At 29.2% G+C, this 18,912-nt stretch overlaps 1 protein-coding gene across 2 annotated transcripts; it reads left to right on the plus strand.

Annotated features, from left to right (window-relative positions):
* The first annotated feature begins 2,849 nt into the window (after window positions 1–2,849).
* Window positions 2,850–6,300, plus strand: LOC109607521 (uncharacterized). 2 transcript variants are annotated; one of them, XM_020023998.2, is made up of 5 exons: window positions 2,850–3,079; window positions 3,259–3,319; window positions 3,385–4,705; window positions 4,763–5,230; window positions 5,285–6,300. In XM_020023998.2, exons 1-5 carry the CDS (start codon window positions 3,057–3,059, stop codon window positions 5,986–5,988), a joined length of 2,577 nt encoding a protein of 858 aa, XP_019879557.2. In that variant the 5' UTR covers window positions 2,850–3,056; the 3' UTR covers window positions 5,989–6,300. The 2 variants fall into 2 exon arrangements, with proteins under 2 accessions (XP_019879557.2, XP_019879558.2); XM_020023999.2 differs by having other exon boundaries at window positions 4,763–5,218.
* The last annotated feature ends 12,612 nt before the right edge of the window (window positions 6,301–18,912 follow it).

The raw sequence follows: 18,912 nt of genomic DNA on the forward strand, positions 1-18,912 counted from the left end.
AATGAAATCTGGCAACTATGCTGTCTAAAATCTCCGAAACAGACGATTTCAAATCCAGTTGACGCATGCGCTACAAATATTCTTTAGAGTGACCGATTCTGCAACTTTACCAAAATTCCTAATTAGTTTTTCTTTAATCACAGCATTTTTTAATAATACCTAAATAATTAAATACTTATTGTATATTTAATTATTTGGGTATAAAAACAATAATAAAATACCTAAATAATTAAATACTTATATTTAATTATTTAGGTATTTTATTATTTAGGTTAGTATACTTTTCTTTCAAATTGGAGATTATATGTAATGTTTAGCTTTACATTTATGTTTCATATAAAACTTTTGTTAATTGTTCTTCTAATTTAGGTTGTAAAAAATAGAAAGAAAGACATTCTTCCTATTATTTTTTTCAAAATATTGTACTCGCGCCGAAGAGTACGTTTTCAACAAGTAAAAAATTAAGATTTTCTTATAGAAAATTCAATTTTAAGTTGAAAAATATTGACTAATGAGATTTTTCATTGAAATTTTTATGAACAATTTTTTTTATATTGTGTGCCTATTTTTCTCAATAAATTCCTGACCTATATTTTTTTCAGAAAGTTCATCAAAAAAAATTGTTAATATTGAATTTAATAAAAATTACAAAATTTTCAAAAATTCAACAAAAATTGACAAATTACATTATTGACAATTTTTTTATATTCTACTTTTGATGAACTTTCTGAAAAAAATAGGTCAGGTTAGGTTACATTAGGTTTCCATTTCTTTTTTGAAAATATCCACCAGCAAAATTTCGTTCATCTTGAAAATAATATGGTTCATACTCAAAATGTTGAGAACATATGGATGCAAAAGGAAAGTTCGTCACCAATTTGGAACTACAGAAGATTTATTTCTTTCATATATGCATAAATTTATTTGGAGAAATAAATTCAGAAGCGGGGACCATTTCAATGCCATACTTAAGTGCATTAGACAACAATATCCTCTCTTACAATAAATTTTAATTCCGTATTTATTGTTTCGTTTCATTTCTTTCGTAGTATTTGCCACAACAAAGGCATGATATAATGTCAAATAAAAATAAATTATAATTTCTCCAAATACGACTTATAACACAAATTGGCAACACCGCCCGCAAATTAGAAGTAAAGCGGGCAGATAGCGACGTACGTTCTGCATAGGTTCATACTTACCAACCGCAAACACAACATTGCCATTGTTTGTTCACGTTATGCATTTTGAATCGAATATTAATGTATACAACTTTCTTATAGTTACAGTTCTTGTTGTTTAATTCGTATAATAATTGTTGTCCTAATTCGAATATATTTATTCTAAAAGGTATTTTACTCAATTATCATATAACATGTTGGTAATTAAGAATTATACTCACATCATACGAAAGTTTTTACTAATAAATTCAAAAAGAACAAAATATATTATATTTAATAAGTAATTCAAATCTACTAAAGTTTTAAATACCACCCAAAAATTCGTGTTATAAATATTATGATCCATCTTAAAATTGTAACTAAAATTGAATTCGATCAAATAATTATGAGCAGTTTTTCATATACAAGATTCTCAAAAAATGAAGAACAAATATTACAACAGGGTTTTAGATGTAGACATATCTCTGTATTATTGTTCGTGTAAAAATATAATTCGCATTCGCATTTTATCGGAAATGTTTCGAGGCATCTTTTTTACCTTTCGACAGTGCAACGTAGATTAATTGTTTTTAATCAGTTTTCAGCAGATCTGACGCTGACCGTACATACAAGTGTACAGGCGGCTACAGAATGGCATTACCACTCCAAATAAAATACTTTGTTCTCGTCAAGCCCCGCCCAGAACCCCCCCTATTAAAAATATATAAAATTAGAAAAAAAATTCTTTATCTTTTTCTCATCTGTTATGAACTAAAATTAATCCTATTGATAAAAACTAAGATATTTATGATTTTATTAATATGTAGCAGAGGTGGGCAACCTGCGGCTCTTTGAAAGATTATTTGTTCCCCCGTTCCCTTTTCATTCCAGAATTATCAGTAGAAGTAAAATAAATGTTTAATTTTTAATAATCAATACACATATTTTGTACCTTTCAAAAAGCATACATAATATGCGAAACATTTCAAATTTTGAAAAATGGCTCGGACCATTAAGGAGCTTGGCCACCCCTGATACATAACATTACTTTTCCATTAAACAATTTGAAAATATCAGTGTTGTATATTATGTAACTTGTTAAAATATGTTGTGTATTATTTCGCTTGTTTGAGAATTCATTAACTAAATGAGGTTTAGTTGTAAGCAAAATTGGGATAATAAATTATTATGTGGTCATCATTAATTAAAAACCGTTTATTTAGTGAACGACTTGTTCTAATCATATAGCGGCTGCTTTTTTACGTTTAATCCAATATCTACAAAAAGTGTTATAGTCCAGAGTTATAAATAATAATTTTATAACAATATAATTATAGCAGTACTCAAAAATTTTTAAATTTACAGAAGTGTTGCGTTGAGATGGTCACACAAAATTGTTACTTACTAAAATATAAATAAATGTAAATTTGGGGATCATTTATGCGAACCCGCTTGTTCAGTTCGCAAACGAAACTCGACCTTAGAGTGGTAATGCCACTCTGAAGCCGATTGTACATAATTATACAGTACGAAAAGAGTTTGATCCATCTGAATCCTGAAAGAGACAGTAAGTCTCCCACCATGGACAGACTTCTACTGTCTCTCTCTAAATTCAGATTCCCACTGTATAATGTAATGTAGATGTTGGGTAATGTCGTATATGTACATATGCTATACATACATAATTAAACAATTTAAAACGTTAAACTCTTCTTCGGATTATCCGTGCTTGGATAAGGAAATATATATTCACAAAGTAGTGTGAGGCCACAAATGTTTATCTGGGGATGCGTATGGCAAAACAAATGCAAACCAATGACATTTTTGTGAATTGCGGTTCTAAATGTCAACTTTGAAAGTCGTCGTCTCTTTTGAGTGTGTACATATACTTTCGGAATGCGACGAACTTCAGATGCAAGGTATTAAATTAAATCGTAAATAAGCATAAACATAAGCTAGACAGGCAATCCTTATTATTATTACAGTGTTTATATATTTATACTGTATGAACGTCACTTGAAGGTAGTGTGTTGCTCATCTTAGAACATACATGTATGTTTCAAAACAGATAAATTATGTACCATTCAATTATTTTCAGAAAAAATTCTGGAGTAGAATCTCCCAATGAAGATGTGTATTCAAAACTAGACCAGTTACTGGTATGTCATTTATTAATAGAGTAATATAGTATAGCTTATCAATTAACATTAACGTTTTCTTATAGATGTTTAAACCTAATAACAATAATCCGTATGATTGCTCAAAAAAAGCCAAAATTAGTTTGCGGAAATCATTGCTATTTAAGACGGAAGTTAGAAAGGATATGTTATGCAGCACTCCCACAGTCAAAGGACACTTACAGGATCCATTTCCAAGTGACATTTCTTCAATAAATTTTTCTGATAATGAAACGGATTATCAAAATGGACAGTTTGAGGCAGTTGTACATGAACCACATCACACATTAAGTAGTCCGAGTCAAATTAGACAGGACAGAAAAAACTTGGACAGTCAGTCTCAACTGAAAAAATCATATCAACCCAATGTTTCTGAGGAAGAACAATGTAGTTATGTTACTAGATCAATAAAAAAGATTCTCAAAAATAATATGGAAAAATCTAGTTGTTCTATAAAACGCAAAGCCACCTCTCGTGAGAAATGTTTAAATTGTCGGAAATCACTTGAACAAGCGATTACAGAAGGATCATCTTGTACAACAATTCCGAAAACATTACAGAAACTAAACATAATAACCACATCAAATGCCAAGCTCGATAAAACAGGACTTTCAAAGTACTTCTTTAAAGAACTTTGCAATAATGCTTTAAGCAATAAAATTTGTGACAAAACAAATTTGGAAATTGATAATGTTAATGATTCTGTCCTGTTATCAATGGAAGATAGAGAAATAAATGAACATTTAAATTCGTCAGTTTTAAATAGATTACAACAATTACAATCCGATATACCATTAAGCAAAAATAATAATTTCAAAGATACACCAAAGTTATTGGGGGGGAAAACGAAAGGGGGTGGTAGACTTATGTCAGTGGTAAATAAACTATTAAGCTCTGCGGTTTCTAAAAATGATCCAACGACAAAGAGTAAACAAAATGTCCAACCTACAATTAACTTCAATAGTAGTTCTACCTCTCCAGTTAGTGATATTGATTTTGAAGATTTCACGCTTTATAAAACTTTATTTTCACACAACGAAATAAAAAAGAGAGAGAGTCCTTGGGAATCTGAACTACAAGATCTACTTTTATTAGATAAGATGGAAAATACACGAAACTTTACTGGGAATATTCCAGATGTTACATCATTGGGTAAAAATATGTATGTAATTAACGAACCTAACAAAGATAATCGGAGTCACATCGCATCACTAGTTAAAGAAATAAGACCAGTGAAAAATACTGAAACAGTTCCTACAGAAAATAGTCAAACTGAGAATGAAGTCGTTGCTAAAATAGTGAATTTTAAGGATTTCATTCAAACAAGGACGCAAACTAAAAAATACAGCTGTAAGAAATTGAGTGAAGGTAATAATGTTTTACTTGTGATAATTTTATTTGTTGTGCAATGCATTATTCTTTTAGGGAAACATGTGAGCTCTTCACCGAAACATTCAGCAGAGCCTGATTTCTATAAAGAAAATTCAAGTAACAATGTTATCGTTTCACGCGAACCACAAAGAAAATTACCAGCCACGGAAAGCACCATAATTACACGCAATAGAAAAATTCAATCAAAAAGGTCGCGAAGTGAAGATGAAGTCATTATACAGGATATCCCAGAGCAGGAAGAATCATTAGAAAAAAGTCTACAAACAATTAAAGAGAATAATCAGAGACGGATTCAACCAGTTGAAAAATTAAATCCATCAGTCAATACAAAGACAGAAGTTTCTTTAGAAAATGACAGTAAACAAATGGGACAACGGATGAAGCCATTGAAACAACCCAAGAGAGACGATACAACTAAATCTGAAGAATTAATCAAAGCAAAGACACAAAAGAATAAAAATGATAATAAGAAACCGATGATAGAAAAAGGTGTGCGTGAAAGTAATTAATAGCATACTACGGTTATGAGTTTAGGTCATTAACAAATATTTTTAGGTACCCGAAAATCTCTTAGAAAAAGGAAAATTGCAACTTCTGGACTGTTATACAATTGCTACATTTTAGAGACAAGACAAAGTAATTTGGTTAAAACCAAAGGAGAAAAATCTAAGCCAAATAAATTGAAGACAAACAGTAATATTAAAAGTGTTAGTTTAGAAAAAGTGTTAGATACAAATAAATCTAAGAATAACGCAATTAAAAATCATGCTGATAATTACATAAATCAGAAACCAAACTTGGAAAATGTTATAGACGAAAGTAATGATGTGGTCTGCATTCCCAGTACATCTGAATGTAAAGAAAATTCTACTGCCACAAGAAGAGGAAGAAGAAAAAAGGAAATTCATACCCTGAGTAATGAGACCAATATTCTGGGCATAAGGGGATTAACTAATTATGATACAAACAGTACTTTTACAATTAACAAAAACTGTGAACCGGACGTGAAAAATACGATTGAGGAAAGTAATGATGTGGCTTGCACTTCTAATACATCTGAATGTAAAGAAAGTGCACCTGCCAGAAGGAGAGGAAGAAAAAGAAATGAAATCCACACCCAAAATACTGAAACAAATAATCCGAACGGCACTTTTAACATAAGCTGTGCAACTCGAAAATCACTTAGAATTAAAAGGAGGCCAAATAAATCACTTTTATACCATTGTTACGCAGTAGGGGAAAAAAGGGGCAAACAGTAACGTATCACAAATGTTCGTCAAAAAAGAAGAAATTGTAATGATGAGTCTTATATTACGAGTGTGTCTTTAAGTATAAAAATGTAAATTCGTGAGTAAAGATTGAAACAAACGGACTAGAACCATATGGAATCAAAGCAGGTTTTTATTATCTACTGATCGTTGTTTCGTAATATTTTGTATGTTATAGTATCTAGTGTTTACGTTTTGTTTTAAAAAATAGATGTTACAGGAAAAATGGATCGTAAGGAAGAGTGGATATTTATTATTATTATTATAATTATTATAGAAGTAAATAAAAGGGTAGAATATAGATTTAGTTGATTTTCAATCGCAACCTCCGATTAATGTGTGGTATATAGCAAACCGCAACATGCCAAAGTCAGGGCAGTGTCAAGAGATCCAACCAACACATAGAACATATGATATGAGTGGGAATACTGAAGAAAATGAAATAAATTAAAATTTTGTGCTGAAGTGCGAAGATTGGATTGGATTGAGGATGGTGATCCTCACTGATCCGGACAAGTCTACTGAGAAAATAAATGAAGCTTTCCAATGTCTGGAAGAGCAAGCTAAACACATGAAAAAACTAAACCTAAAAGAATAGTACAAATGACTTTACTTAGACAGGGTCAACTCTTACTGGAGGATCTACTTTTCCTGTGACGTATATCTGTTTATAGTACGAAATTTACAAAATCGAATAAAAGAGAAGCCTTATTTTATTTATTTCAAATGATGTTGATGTTATTTCAACTTCAAATTGACAAATAACTTGTCTGTCTCTGTTTTAGTTAATAAAAAAACGTTTCGATTTTAATCCAAAATGAATAGTACATATTTTATAAATGTTATAAAACTTAACCCTTAGTAGCTTGATTTACAAAAATGATTTATTTTTAATATTACTGTGTTTGCTTGAGGGTCTAGATACTTCAGTATCGCATAACGACACTTTACACTTTTTACAGAACCAGGAGGTAAGTTTCCTACAATTATTAAATTTACACTTATTTCTAGAATCCATAAATATTTTTTCATGACCAATACAATCGCAATGCACGTCAGTAGAGGGTAGTACTTGTACACCTGTCCGGGGTCTTTTAGAAGGTACTGTAGTGTCTTGTCTTCCCCTTTTATTTTTTGAGCGACTTTGATATCTACATAAAGTATCGGCACGCTCAGTTCTAAAATCTACTAATTTCATAATATTCTTCTGAAGTTTTCCTCTCATTGTGTTTACCTTTTTGTATAGTACCCAAGCATTGATGACAGTCATGTCTAACAAGTGGTAGAAGAGCCTCAATATGCTCTCAATCTCTTCTGGTCGCATTTTTGATAAATTTCTATAATAAAATAAAAATCAAAGTAATCCCAACACCAAGCTAGATGCAGAAAAATAATGAATCGGAAGTTCAAAAAGTTTTTATAGCTAAAGAATTAGTAGGTAGGTTTTATGTAGAGCGGAATGCCTGAAGTATCAAAATTGATACTCACTAAAATAGCACTACTTTCTTCAAGTAAAACATGCACTCGCAAATAATTATATCATAGCGAGAATAATACATTCACTTACCTCAAAAGTATTTATATTCTTCAGAAAAAGAAAATATATCAAAGTTGTATTCAACAAAACTTTTAGTAAAATGTGTTTACTTGGTCACTTTGCTGCGCAAGTAATATGTCATAGATAAAATAAAACAATAATGACATTTGATTTTTTTAATTTCGTTGGAAAAAATATTATACAACAGTAAAATATGTACAGCCAACCTATAAAAAAACTAATAGTAATGTGAATATTCGGTTTAAAAGATTGGTATCAAAATTGAAACTCTCGGTTATTAAGGATTAAAATATATAAAATTTTAATTAATAAACACATATTTTTATATTAATAAAACTAAATTTAATATACAATAAAATAAGAAAAAAACAAGCAATCAACCAGTTAATGGCAAATGTTATACACGATTTTCACATGTTTTCTTAGACGTCACCTTAGTAAATGAAAAAAAAAAAAAAAAAATTAATTTGAATATCTTTTTAAAAAATGATACATTATTCTATACAATATTTGATCCCAATTAATATTACAATATTAAAATTCTAAGAAAGTAGATTTTTTCCATTCCAACCACATTATGTTTCAGGTTGTAAACATAAAGAGTATACAGTTTCCATTAGTTTTGTTTAATCATAGTTATTAACAATAACGAATGCCAACTGGTACTAGTATATGTACTTTTATGTAGTTATACATATACATACAAACCTAGTCTTGTTTGTTTGTTACAAACCAACACATAACTAAGTTATGAAGACATGTGCGATGTGAAGTAATATATTGAATGGTAAATCTTTTAAAGACGCACTCCTGACGGAAGTCGAAGACAGTGTCGGATTTCTACCGACTAAAAACCCCTCTCCAAGGATTGGCTCTTACAACCGCAACCTCTACTAATTCGGGGGAGGACCAAACTGGGGATTTCTGGATCGGTAATGTATATAGAGTAATTTGTCTAAAGTCAATCCATCGTAATTTTGTAGAGCAGAGTGGAACAAGAAATTTAGAGGAGATTACATACTGAATAAGTAGCAATTTGTATTTGCATAAAACCAATGTTTAATTCTAAAAGGTTCAAAGTTTATTGGCTATTAAGGGTTGGTTTATTTTATTAGTCTTCCAAGAGGTTTCAAATAATTTTAAACACATTTGGGAACGGTAACATAAATAAGCCAGGCAATATTAATAGTATACATTTTTAGTTTTGGGTTCTTTGTTTAGGATTTTGGACAGAAGCATCTTCTGTGAAACTGCACGGCTTGTTCCACCTACTCAAATGTATTTATAACTACGAATAATTGTGAAATATGGAATATTATCAGTAATTTCATGCAGAGGTTTTCCTCCCTAATTGCATATATGTTTTTATATATATTAAATAACGATGCTTTGTGACATAAACCTCTCATATTAAAATATTATATCTTATTATGAAGAGTAGTGTTGCAAACAGCAGAATTTCCCAATCTATAATTTCAAAAAGATTCAAACTTCTTCATATATGCGTCGTGTTACGACATCAACTACTCTAAAACTATTGATGGCGAATATTTACTTAGGATATACCTCGTAGGGAGGCTATCGATTTTCTTTTCTTTATGTAAAGTTTCTTTTTAACATTTTTGGTCTGGTCAAAACAGCAGTTGTGGAATTTTGCCATGCTGAAGATGTCGGATTCTGAAAATGTTTATCATGATTATCGTCTATACTACAATCGTAGGTACTGTTTTATTTTTTTCTGGAATGCTTCTTGAAATTTGAAAATTATATGTACAAGCTAACCTAACGCAAGTCATAAGAAGTTGTTATGCTTGCGCTGTTTCGTTAACGCATGTTTAAAAGAAGAAGAGAAGAAGAGAAGAAGGTGCTATTCAGAAAAATTATGTATGGAAGTGTGTATAGTGAGTATCCTTGGACTGAATTTAATTGATGTACATATTTTATTTTTATCGTTTCATTGTACTATTGAAAGTGCCCTATATATTCAGATCGATACACTTATTCCAACTTTTTGATCCCGTCCGAAAAGTAATTTTCCGGGAGGTCTGCAAAATAGTCGCTTTTCTCTTGTTTATTTTGCCGTTTTATCTCTCAAAAAAATTTATGAGAGAACGAAAATCATGATGCCAAACACGTAACCAAAAATCAGCTGTTTCGGAAACCGACTTTCTGGGGTCTAAGACCATTTCGGAGTACTCGTTTTCGTTTATTACGTTCGGCACGCATCGGTTTCCGAATTGAAACACGACTGCAGTTATTTATGACCTGTTTTTTTTATTGAAGTTTTGTGTATTTATTCGCAAAGCGTATTAAATAAGATTTGCGGTCCGCAACATTTTGTGTTATCTTTGCATTATTACAATGAAACTTTTGGGTCAGTGTGAATGTAGAAAATATTCGTTTCAATGTAAAGAAATGCAATCGATAAGAGTACTACAATTATAAAATGAATAATAATAATAATATAATAAATAATAAACATTTATTTATGGTCAATTATTAACCATTATTATACAATAAGTTTATTCTGAGAGAAATACTATTATTATTAAATTATTTAAATATACAATATATTTAGCATAATTATATTGGGTTGGCAAGTAAGTCATTGCGGATTTCACTCATTGATGGCTTCAGTTGAATTTTTAGGTTTGCTGGCGTAGTCCAAATGTAAAACACATTTTGTTATTTAATAGTTGGAAATTCAACTATCAATCAGTAAAAAAAAGTTTTTTGATCGGTTGGCGTTCGTTGAAAGATGGAAGATCAAAAGGAACATTTTCGTCATATTTTGCTTTTTTATTTCCGTCAAGGGAAAAACGTATCGCAAGCCCACAAAAAGTTATGTGCTGTTTATGGCGACGAAGCCTTATAAGAACGGCAGTTTCAAAATTGGTTTGCCAAATTTCGTTCTGGTGATTTTTCACTCAAAGGTGATAAACGCTCTGGTCGTCCAGTTGAAGTTGATGACGACCTAATCAAAGCAATAATCGATTCGGATCGTCACAGTACAACACGTGAGATTGCAGAGAAGCTTCAGGTATCAAATACATGTATTAAAAATCACTTGAAACCACTTGGCTATGTTCAAAACCACGATACATGGGTTTCTCACGAACTGAAAGAAACGCATTTAACGCAACGCATTAACCGCCGCGATTTGCTAAAGAAACGTAATGAAAATGATCCATTTTTAAAACGACTGATAACTGGCAATGAAAAATGGGTTGTTTACAACAATATCAATCGGAAAAGACCGTGAAGCAGGCCAGGTGAACCAGGTCAAACAACATCAAAAGCTGGTATTCATCAAAAGAAGATTTTGTTATCAGTTTGGTGGGATTATAAAGGAATTGTCTACTTTGAACTCTTACCACCCAACCGAACTATCAATTCTGTTGTCTACATCGAACAACTAATGAAATTAAACAATACAGTTGAAGAAAAGCGGCCCGAATTGACAAATTGAAAAGGTGTCGTATTCCATCACGACAATGCAAGGCCACACACATCTTTGGTCACTCGGCAAAAATTATTGGAGCATGGTTGGGATGTTTTGCCACATCCACAATATAGTCCTGACCTTGCACCATCTGATTACTTTTTGTTTCGATCTTTACAAAACTCCTTGAATGGTAAAAATTTCAATAATGATGATGATGTCAAATCGTACCTGATTCAGTTTTTTGCTAATAAAAACCAGAAGTTTTATGAACTTGGGATTATGATGCTGCCTGAAAGAGGGCAAAAGGTCATTGATCAAAATGGGCAATTCATTACAGAGTAAAGTTATTTAGTTCTCTGAAAAAATTGTGTTTGATTTTCTAAAAAAAATCCGCAATTACTTAGTTGCCAACCCAATACAATTATAGAATAAGCTTGTTAAAAAATTAACAAATCAATATATTTGTTGGAACATTATTACAGATATCATATTACGCATTTTGGTTGAGCAATAAAATAAGAGTTTAGATTTATTTTAGATTTAAAAGTGTAGAAAATAATATTTAATGATAAAATTTTTTGTAAATGTTAAACATTAATACTTTATATAATAACAATTTGTTATAGAGGCTCGAGTTCAGCGCGATTGTTCGCCATCAATTAATTATCGATTAATTATCGTGGCAAAAGAATTACAGAAGTTTTTCCAATTATACAAATTGTCTAAAAATTCATATAAATATTTAATTGAAACTGTAGCACCCACGATCCAGTATGCACATACAAAAATGAATAAATTTTTTTTTTTCATATTAAAAAATAATTGTAAACTTTATGTAATAATAAAAATATTTCTGAACTTTCGTATCTAATAATAACATGAAAAATATTTCTATTTCATCTTAAACGTACGTCGTTTAAAATTGTTTAAAAAACAGTTTTTATAATAATTTTAATATGTGGTAGAATAGAAATCATAAATAAAATATTTAAAAAAAATAGAGGGATAGTTGGGGAGACTGGTAAACCATTGTACCATCCGTACTTTTTGTTGATAGTTATCTGTACCAACTGTTCTATAAAAATCATACAATCAACTGGGAACGTACCGATTGCTCGAAAGGTCGGAACCGATCGACTACCTTCGGTAAGACCGAAATGTGCTTGAGGACGTCCGTTATTTAGGAACATGTTTAGCAAGAGCGGTTAAAGGAAATCATTGATACCTACTCTGGGTGTATTTTAATTCGTTTGTTTGGTCTACGCGGTATCGTCAGCGCCTAACATAACTATAATAGACTATAAATATTAGTAGGTTTTACATATGTGTAAAATTTATTAAATAATATTTATTACAGGAAAAGAAGTTTGGTTTGGTACAATTATTAATCAGATTATTTCCCGATTTGTTTACTGCAATACACAACATTTATTGATTACTAAGGAAGAAACATTTACATGAAGATTTGAGGGCAATCTCAAGAAATTATATATGACAGATTAGTCAGTATTAATTAGTGAACTTGTTTTGATGCCAGCAAAAAGAGGCATTGTACACTAACTTCATCGACAACCAGATAAATATTGTAATCTTCTGAGGATTTGAAAATGAATTACATTAATAGTTTGATAGCTATTCTATTAAGATAATATATACTTTTTTAAAAAACATTAAAAACTAAAGAACATCTGGAAATACATTTATGTCTTATTTACACAACTTTCTTTGCAATAAAATCTTTCATATCATTTGTTTGAGCCTTATATTAAATATTTTCCAATAACAAGTAATATTTTAGTGTTTTTTCTTTAATATTACCATATCATACCAAACTTTATTATAAATTTAAAATACTTTAGTATCTTAAATGACTGGATTATAAATTATTTAGTTGATGTTTTTCATATACACTAATCTACATAGTGCTTAAATTATCTAACTATATTAAGTTAGGTTATATGTATAAAATAACTTTTTTAATATCTAACGGTTTAATTAATTTATAAATCAAACTAAATTTGCGCATAAACTTTAACAAATAATTACTTGCCAAATGAACCATAGCCATTATATATTAAGGCAATATCAAATGGATGTGAAATTTAGGTGTTTTAATATTAATTATTAATAAATAAGACTAATATTTTAAAAACAAAATCAATTATTTTCAAACATTTCCTTTTACTAGTAAGAGTATTATCATATAATTGATAAACTGTAAAACTGTTCTCTAGATTTAACTAACTACTTATAATAATCAATATCAATAAAACTACTTTAATTAATATGTATGACAAAAAAGTAAGATACATTATTAAAATATTTATTATTTCCACTTTGAATAATTACTTCTGAACAGTAATACTAAGTTTATAAATAAATAAAAAATAATGTATATAACTAATACTATTACATTAGATAATAAACTTTGTTAAGGTATCTTCAGAGTACAGTGTTTATTTACTTATTTGATAACAGACAAAGTCTAGTTACATATTTTATGTTTCTCTATTTAAATAAATTAAATACTTTTAACATTTCTAAATATAATTTTAACTAATATCCATATACATTTTTCACATCCTATGATGTCTTTGTCACATTTACTTTTTGTTACATTTCCCCATTTCACAATTTAATTAAGATTTTCGATGTCTGTCGTCAAAATATTACTAATATTGTTGCTAAAAGTTTAATTTAATACATATAATATGTAATTTTAAATTGTGTACATACACTTCCTGTGATGTCTTTGTCATATTATTTAATACTAGCATAATACTACTGAGAGAATAACATGGATGTTGAGACTATTTTAAATATGTCTCTACACAAATCTACATTTTTTATTGTAAAAGATATTCATTTACATCCAAAAATTGAAATTTTGCTACTATTAAGTTTGAATACACCGATGTTGCAAAGTGAACGAGCCATTATTTATAATATACGGTGCGCAACCTTGAATATTAATAATTGGCGGTCGATGTTGGGTGATTTTCAAATTAAATTCCCGTAGCCCGTGTCAGCTGCACGTTCTTCCATGAGCATGTGCATGAGCGACTGCCGCGCATTTCTGACATCGGCTCGGATGTCCTCGGATGATCTCGGATATTTCCGGTTCGAGCATCCGTTATTTCGAGCAATTGATATTTCGAGCAATCGGTACGTAGCCCACCCAATCAACTTATGTGGATGAATTGTACCGAAAGGATTAACCAATCGGTTTATTTTTTTTTGTAATAAATTGTCATCATTCGGATTCTACTAATCACTAAAATAAACATTATTCTTCTCATTCCCTAGAATCAAAATGTGTTTCTGTTTTTCATCTAAATTCTGTTTGTCGTATGTTATACCATTTTTTGAGCAACAAATAATAGCCACTCGTGCTGGCGAAACGTCAGAAAATAATTCCAACAAACGTCGACCCATAAGCCTCAACCGTTACATTAAACTTATAAACTCTTCGATGACAATATTTTAGATAAATCACTTCAACATTATCGATAATTTTCCCCGAAAAGTCATCATTGTTAAAATATGCAAAATCGCCGTTAGAAGATGCGTAAAAAATGATTTGACTGATTTATTTTTCATTGTTCTTTGGAATTTACAAACAAATTCTTTAAGATGTATAGAATTTTCACCATAGTGATTATTTTTTATGTATAATATGACCGTAAAATATTTGTATTATTAAGTCGAGATATTCAAACATTTCTATGAAATTCGAGTAAATTAATTGTTTTTTCCTTTTGCTGAAAACAACTTTAAAAATAACTCAGGTAGACGTTTTTATCAGGAAAAATAATAAAACTAAATTGGTCAGTCAGTTTTCTCTCAGTTTATTTTACCCTGGATGTAATTTATGTGTATATTCTGTTTCTAAGAGAAGGGCAGTTTAATTATGTTAAGACCGCCTTGTAAGTTTTCTACAATACTAAATAATTCCTCCTACCATCATTTTTACATTGTCGGTGAACTAAAAAGAAATATTGCCAAGCGGAATATGGTGTTAAAAAAGAGATTGTACAAACAAACTATCCGTTATGTTATCAAATTTTATTAATGTCAATAGTTCAGTTCGTATCTTCATCATCAGGAATGTCAACCCCAGTTGACGTTGCACTGGCTTGTTTAAATCACCAATCTGTAGTCAAAATTTAATATTACACTTTTTCGTAAGCCCTTAAGATGTTTTGTTTGTGACATTGACTGAAATTATTAATTATTACACTCATTTCGGCATACTCTCATATATATAACAATTACTGTACAAAATAATGTTTTCGTTGCAAAATGGTCAATTTACATTTCGACAAAAATACTTTTTTCTGAGTTTATCACCGTCGTGTACGTTAAAACAATGTCGCAATGAGGTCTTCGTTGCTGTTTGTCATTTGTATAATATGATGAAGTCAATGTCGTTCACAATTTATTTTACACACATAATACATGAAAGAAAATTCTCATACTTTATATTTAAAAATATGAATATTGTCCTCTTTAATTTGAACTTTTAATGCTTATAGTTTAGTTGTTTATCAACAATTCCACATGTAATTTCTTTGTGTCTGTAAACCACTTTATATGATACACAAACTGTGAAAAAAATACTAATTCGGATCTTTCTCAATGTAACATTGAACTGATTAGCGTGCTTTTTATTAATGTTAGGTATAATAGTCTGATTTACCTCTTTTATATGTTGTCGATAACGTACCAATCTTGAATGCTACAGAACAATTTGTTTGTCAGAAGTATTCGAAGAAATGAAGAAAACGTACCACCGAATGAGAATGATGCTACTTCATGACAATGTGAGTTCTCACACAACTGAGTTTTTGAACACACAAAACATCACACGGAATATTCTCCGGGTAACCTGTACAATAGCAATGGTGGCAAAAGTTAAACGATTAAAATTTGTTTATATATGTGTATCTCAAAAGTGATCGAACATCCATATGTGAGAGCTTTTGTATCTTCTTACATACTTAGTTATCATATTTGTTCAATACTTTGATAGTATTTTTACTGTGTTTATATTATTGATGTAATTGTAATATGAATATTCCGAATACTAAATTATATGTAACGTAATAAGAAAGTTTTATTCAGATCAGATTATTAAGATCATGTAAGAGTTAGTTTTAATTCTAGTATTAATGTTAGATGGTAAAGTTGCAGAATCGGTCACTCTAAGGAATATTTGTAGCGCATGCGTCAACTGGATTTGAAATCGTCTGTTTCGGAGATTTTAGACAGCATAGTTGCCAGATTTCATTTTTAACGAAATATGTAGAGAAATGATTTTTAGAAAAATATATATGTAATTTATTATGTTTTTCATGTATGACTTATATTATTTATGTGGTTGAATTCGAAAAGAGATAAAATTCGGCAAATCACTTTATAATTAGTATATTCATTTTTTATTTACTCTATATTTCTTTGATAGTTTAACTATCTAATTAAAAGTTCTTTATTAAATAATTAGGTAAATTTACAACATTAATATAAAATTAACAAAAAAGATATATTTATGTATTTTATAATAAAAAACAAAATCAATTAAAACAAAAAAATCTATTCCACTGGATATTGCTTCCTGATACAATTTAAAATGCTCATAAACATATTATGATTTTTAAATTTATTTCTCGATATGAATTCGTGAAGGTACGATGGAAACAGATCTTCCGAGGAACAGTCATGGTCCTATATTAAGATTGTACAAAAAAAATAATAAATGCAGCACACAAATAATCTATAAAGTAAGATAACTTAAAATATGACTGCTAACAAATTAAAAATAATCTTACTAAAGGAATAAAAGTAAAATATTTTAAAAATGAGAAAGATCTATAAAGTAAAATATATTAAATGAGCATACAAATAAATTAAGAAAGTAATTAGCAGAAGAATAGGAATAATATATTGTTTTTAAAAACGCCATGAGAATATAATCTGTAAAGTATAATATTTTAATAACGAACAATAATCATCAAATTAGAAGAAATACTATACTTACCAAAAAAATAAAAAGTATAATACATACACAACAACACAACAATAATTCAACCATAAAAAATGATTCGAATATTTTGACCGTTGCAAACCGACAACACTGCACTTCAAAATGTTCAAGAAGCGCGAAATCAGCGCCTCACGACGCATGCGCTAGATAATGTTCCTTAGAGTGACCGATTCTGCAACTTTACCTGTTAGGTAATGTTATTTTGTTTTACTGCTACTATGTATAATTTCTGCATTTTCTTAAATATCTTAATTAATTGGTTCTTTACATGAATAAATTGTAAAGCACTTAAATTTGACTGTAACTGTGTGTACAATCACTTTTGTTAAGGCATAATTGATAAATATAAATTAACGGACGTTTAATGGATATTATTTTCTTAAGAGCGGCGTTTACTAGACAAGGAATCGCACTTTCGGCCAGAAAAGGATGCAAAACAAAACATAGCCCGTAATGTGGTGCCGCCACGAAATCAAACAAACATTCGGTTGTAAAATGTTCGGCTGCAATTTTTTTTGCATGGAACAGGACCGCACTTGAGATCTCATACATATGGTGAATTTACTGGTTGTAAATAGATTATGAAATTTATAATAGTAATGAATTCTTAATATATTTTTATTAATATAAATTATATAAAATTAATATATAATACAATAATATATATAATACAAAACTAATAAGTTTTGTGATATTTTCTTTTTTGTGAATTCTTACTATATTTTTATTAATAAAAATTATATAAAATTAATATATAATACAATAATATATATTATATTATAATATAACGTATACAGTTATTAACTGTTTTTTAGTGCTAACAAGTTTTGTGATATTTTGTTGTATAGTTAGTTGTAAACCAATCACATTTTATCATATAAACAAATATAATAAATACGTTATACAAATACGGAAGCCGATTTAAAATCTATTATTAATTAAAAAAAAATGATCTCAAAGTTAATAGTGACCCTAGCTCTGAATTTGTATTTACTTCAAACTCTTACTGTCGCATCCTCAAAGTGATGAGTTATACAAATTAGTGCATGTAACCTGCGTGTAATTTTTTGGTTCGAAATTTAAGTGAAATGTAATAACAAAACAAATGGATTTTTTCTGTTTGGGTAGTACTTGACTTAGAAATTTTACTTCAGTTTTGGTGGTTGAAGAAACATCAGTTTCAAACAGAGGAACAAATTAGTCTTATTTTAGTCATCAGACAAAGTGTAATTTGTTATAAACTTTTAAAGGTAAGTTTTTTATTCAATTTTAGTTTTTATATTGCTCTATTTTTGTTTCGTATGTATTAAGTATATTTGTTAATTCACGTCATCAATTAATTAATTAATTTTTACTTGTATCTGTCATAATTTTGATATTATTTCATATTTTTGATTTCCATTGGAAGCGTCTGGATGGATTTGTATTCCGTGTTCATTGTTTGTTGTTAGTTTTTCTCCTCGTGAAATTATGAATAAAGATGAAGAATGTATTATGTTCATTTCAAATCGACTTTAGAGTATTTAAAATAAATATGATAGTTCGTTTTTTTTTATTTTTTTTAATAAATACATATATAGTTTTTTTTTTCGTTCATATTATTGGTTCACCTAATATTCTTGAATTATTGTTACATAACTTGTCTTTGAGCTATTTTCTATTATGTAGTTAAATTAACTTAGACTTTATAAAATTGGAAAATCAAGTGACACATAATTTTAATGTGAAATTTAAAATCAAAGAAGCATGTACGATTATATATTATAGTATACAATAATAAAATAAAAGCAATATTAATCTTAGAAAATGCCAAAAACGCGTAGATTTGCTTCTTGGTCTAAGAAAAAATCAAAAGTTTACATTTACTGG

This window comes from Aethina tumida, chromosome 3, assembly GCF_024364675.1.
Source record: "Aethina tumida isolate Nest 87 chromosome 3, icAetTumi1.1, whole genome shotgun sequence".
Classification (NCBI taxonomy): Eukaryota; Metazoa; Arthropoda; class Insecta; order Coleoptera; family Nitidulidae; genus Aethina; species Aethina tumida.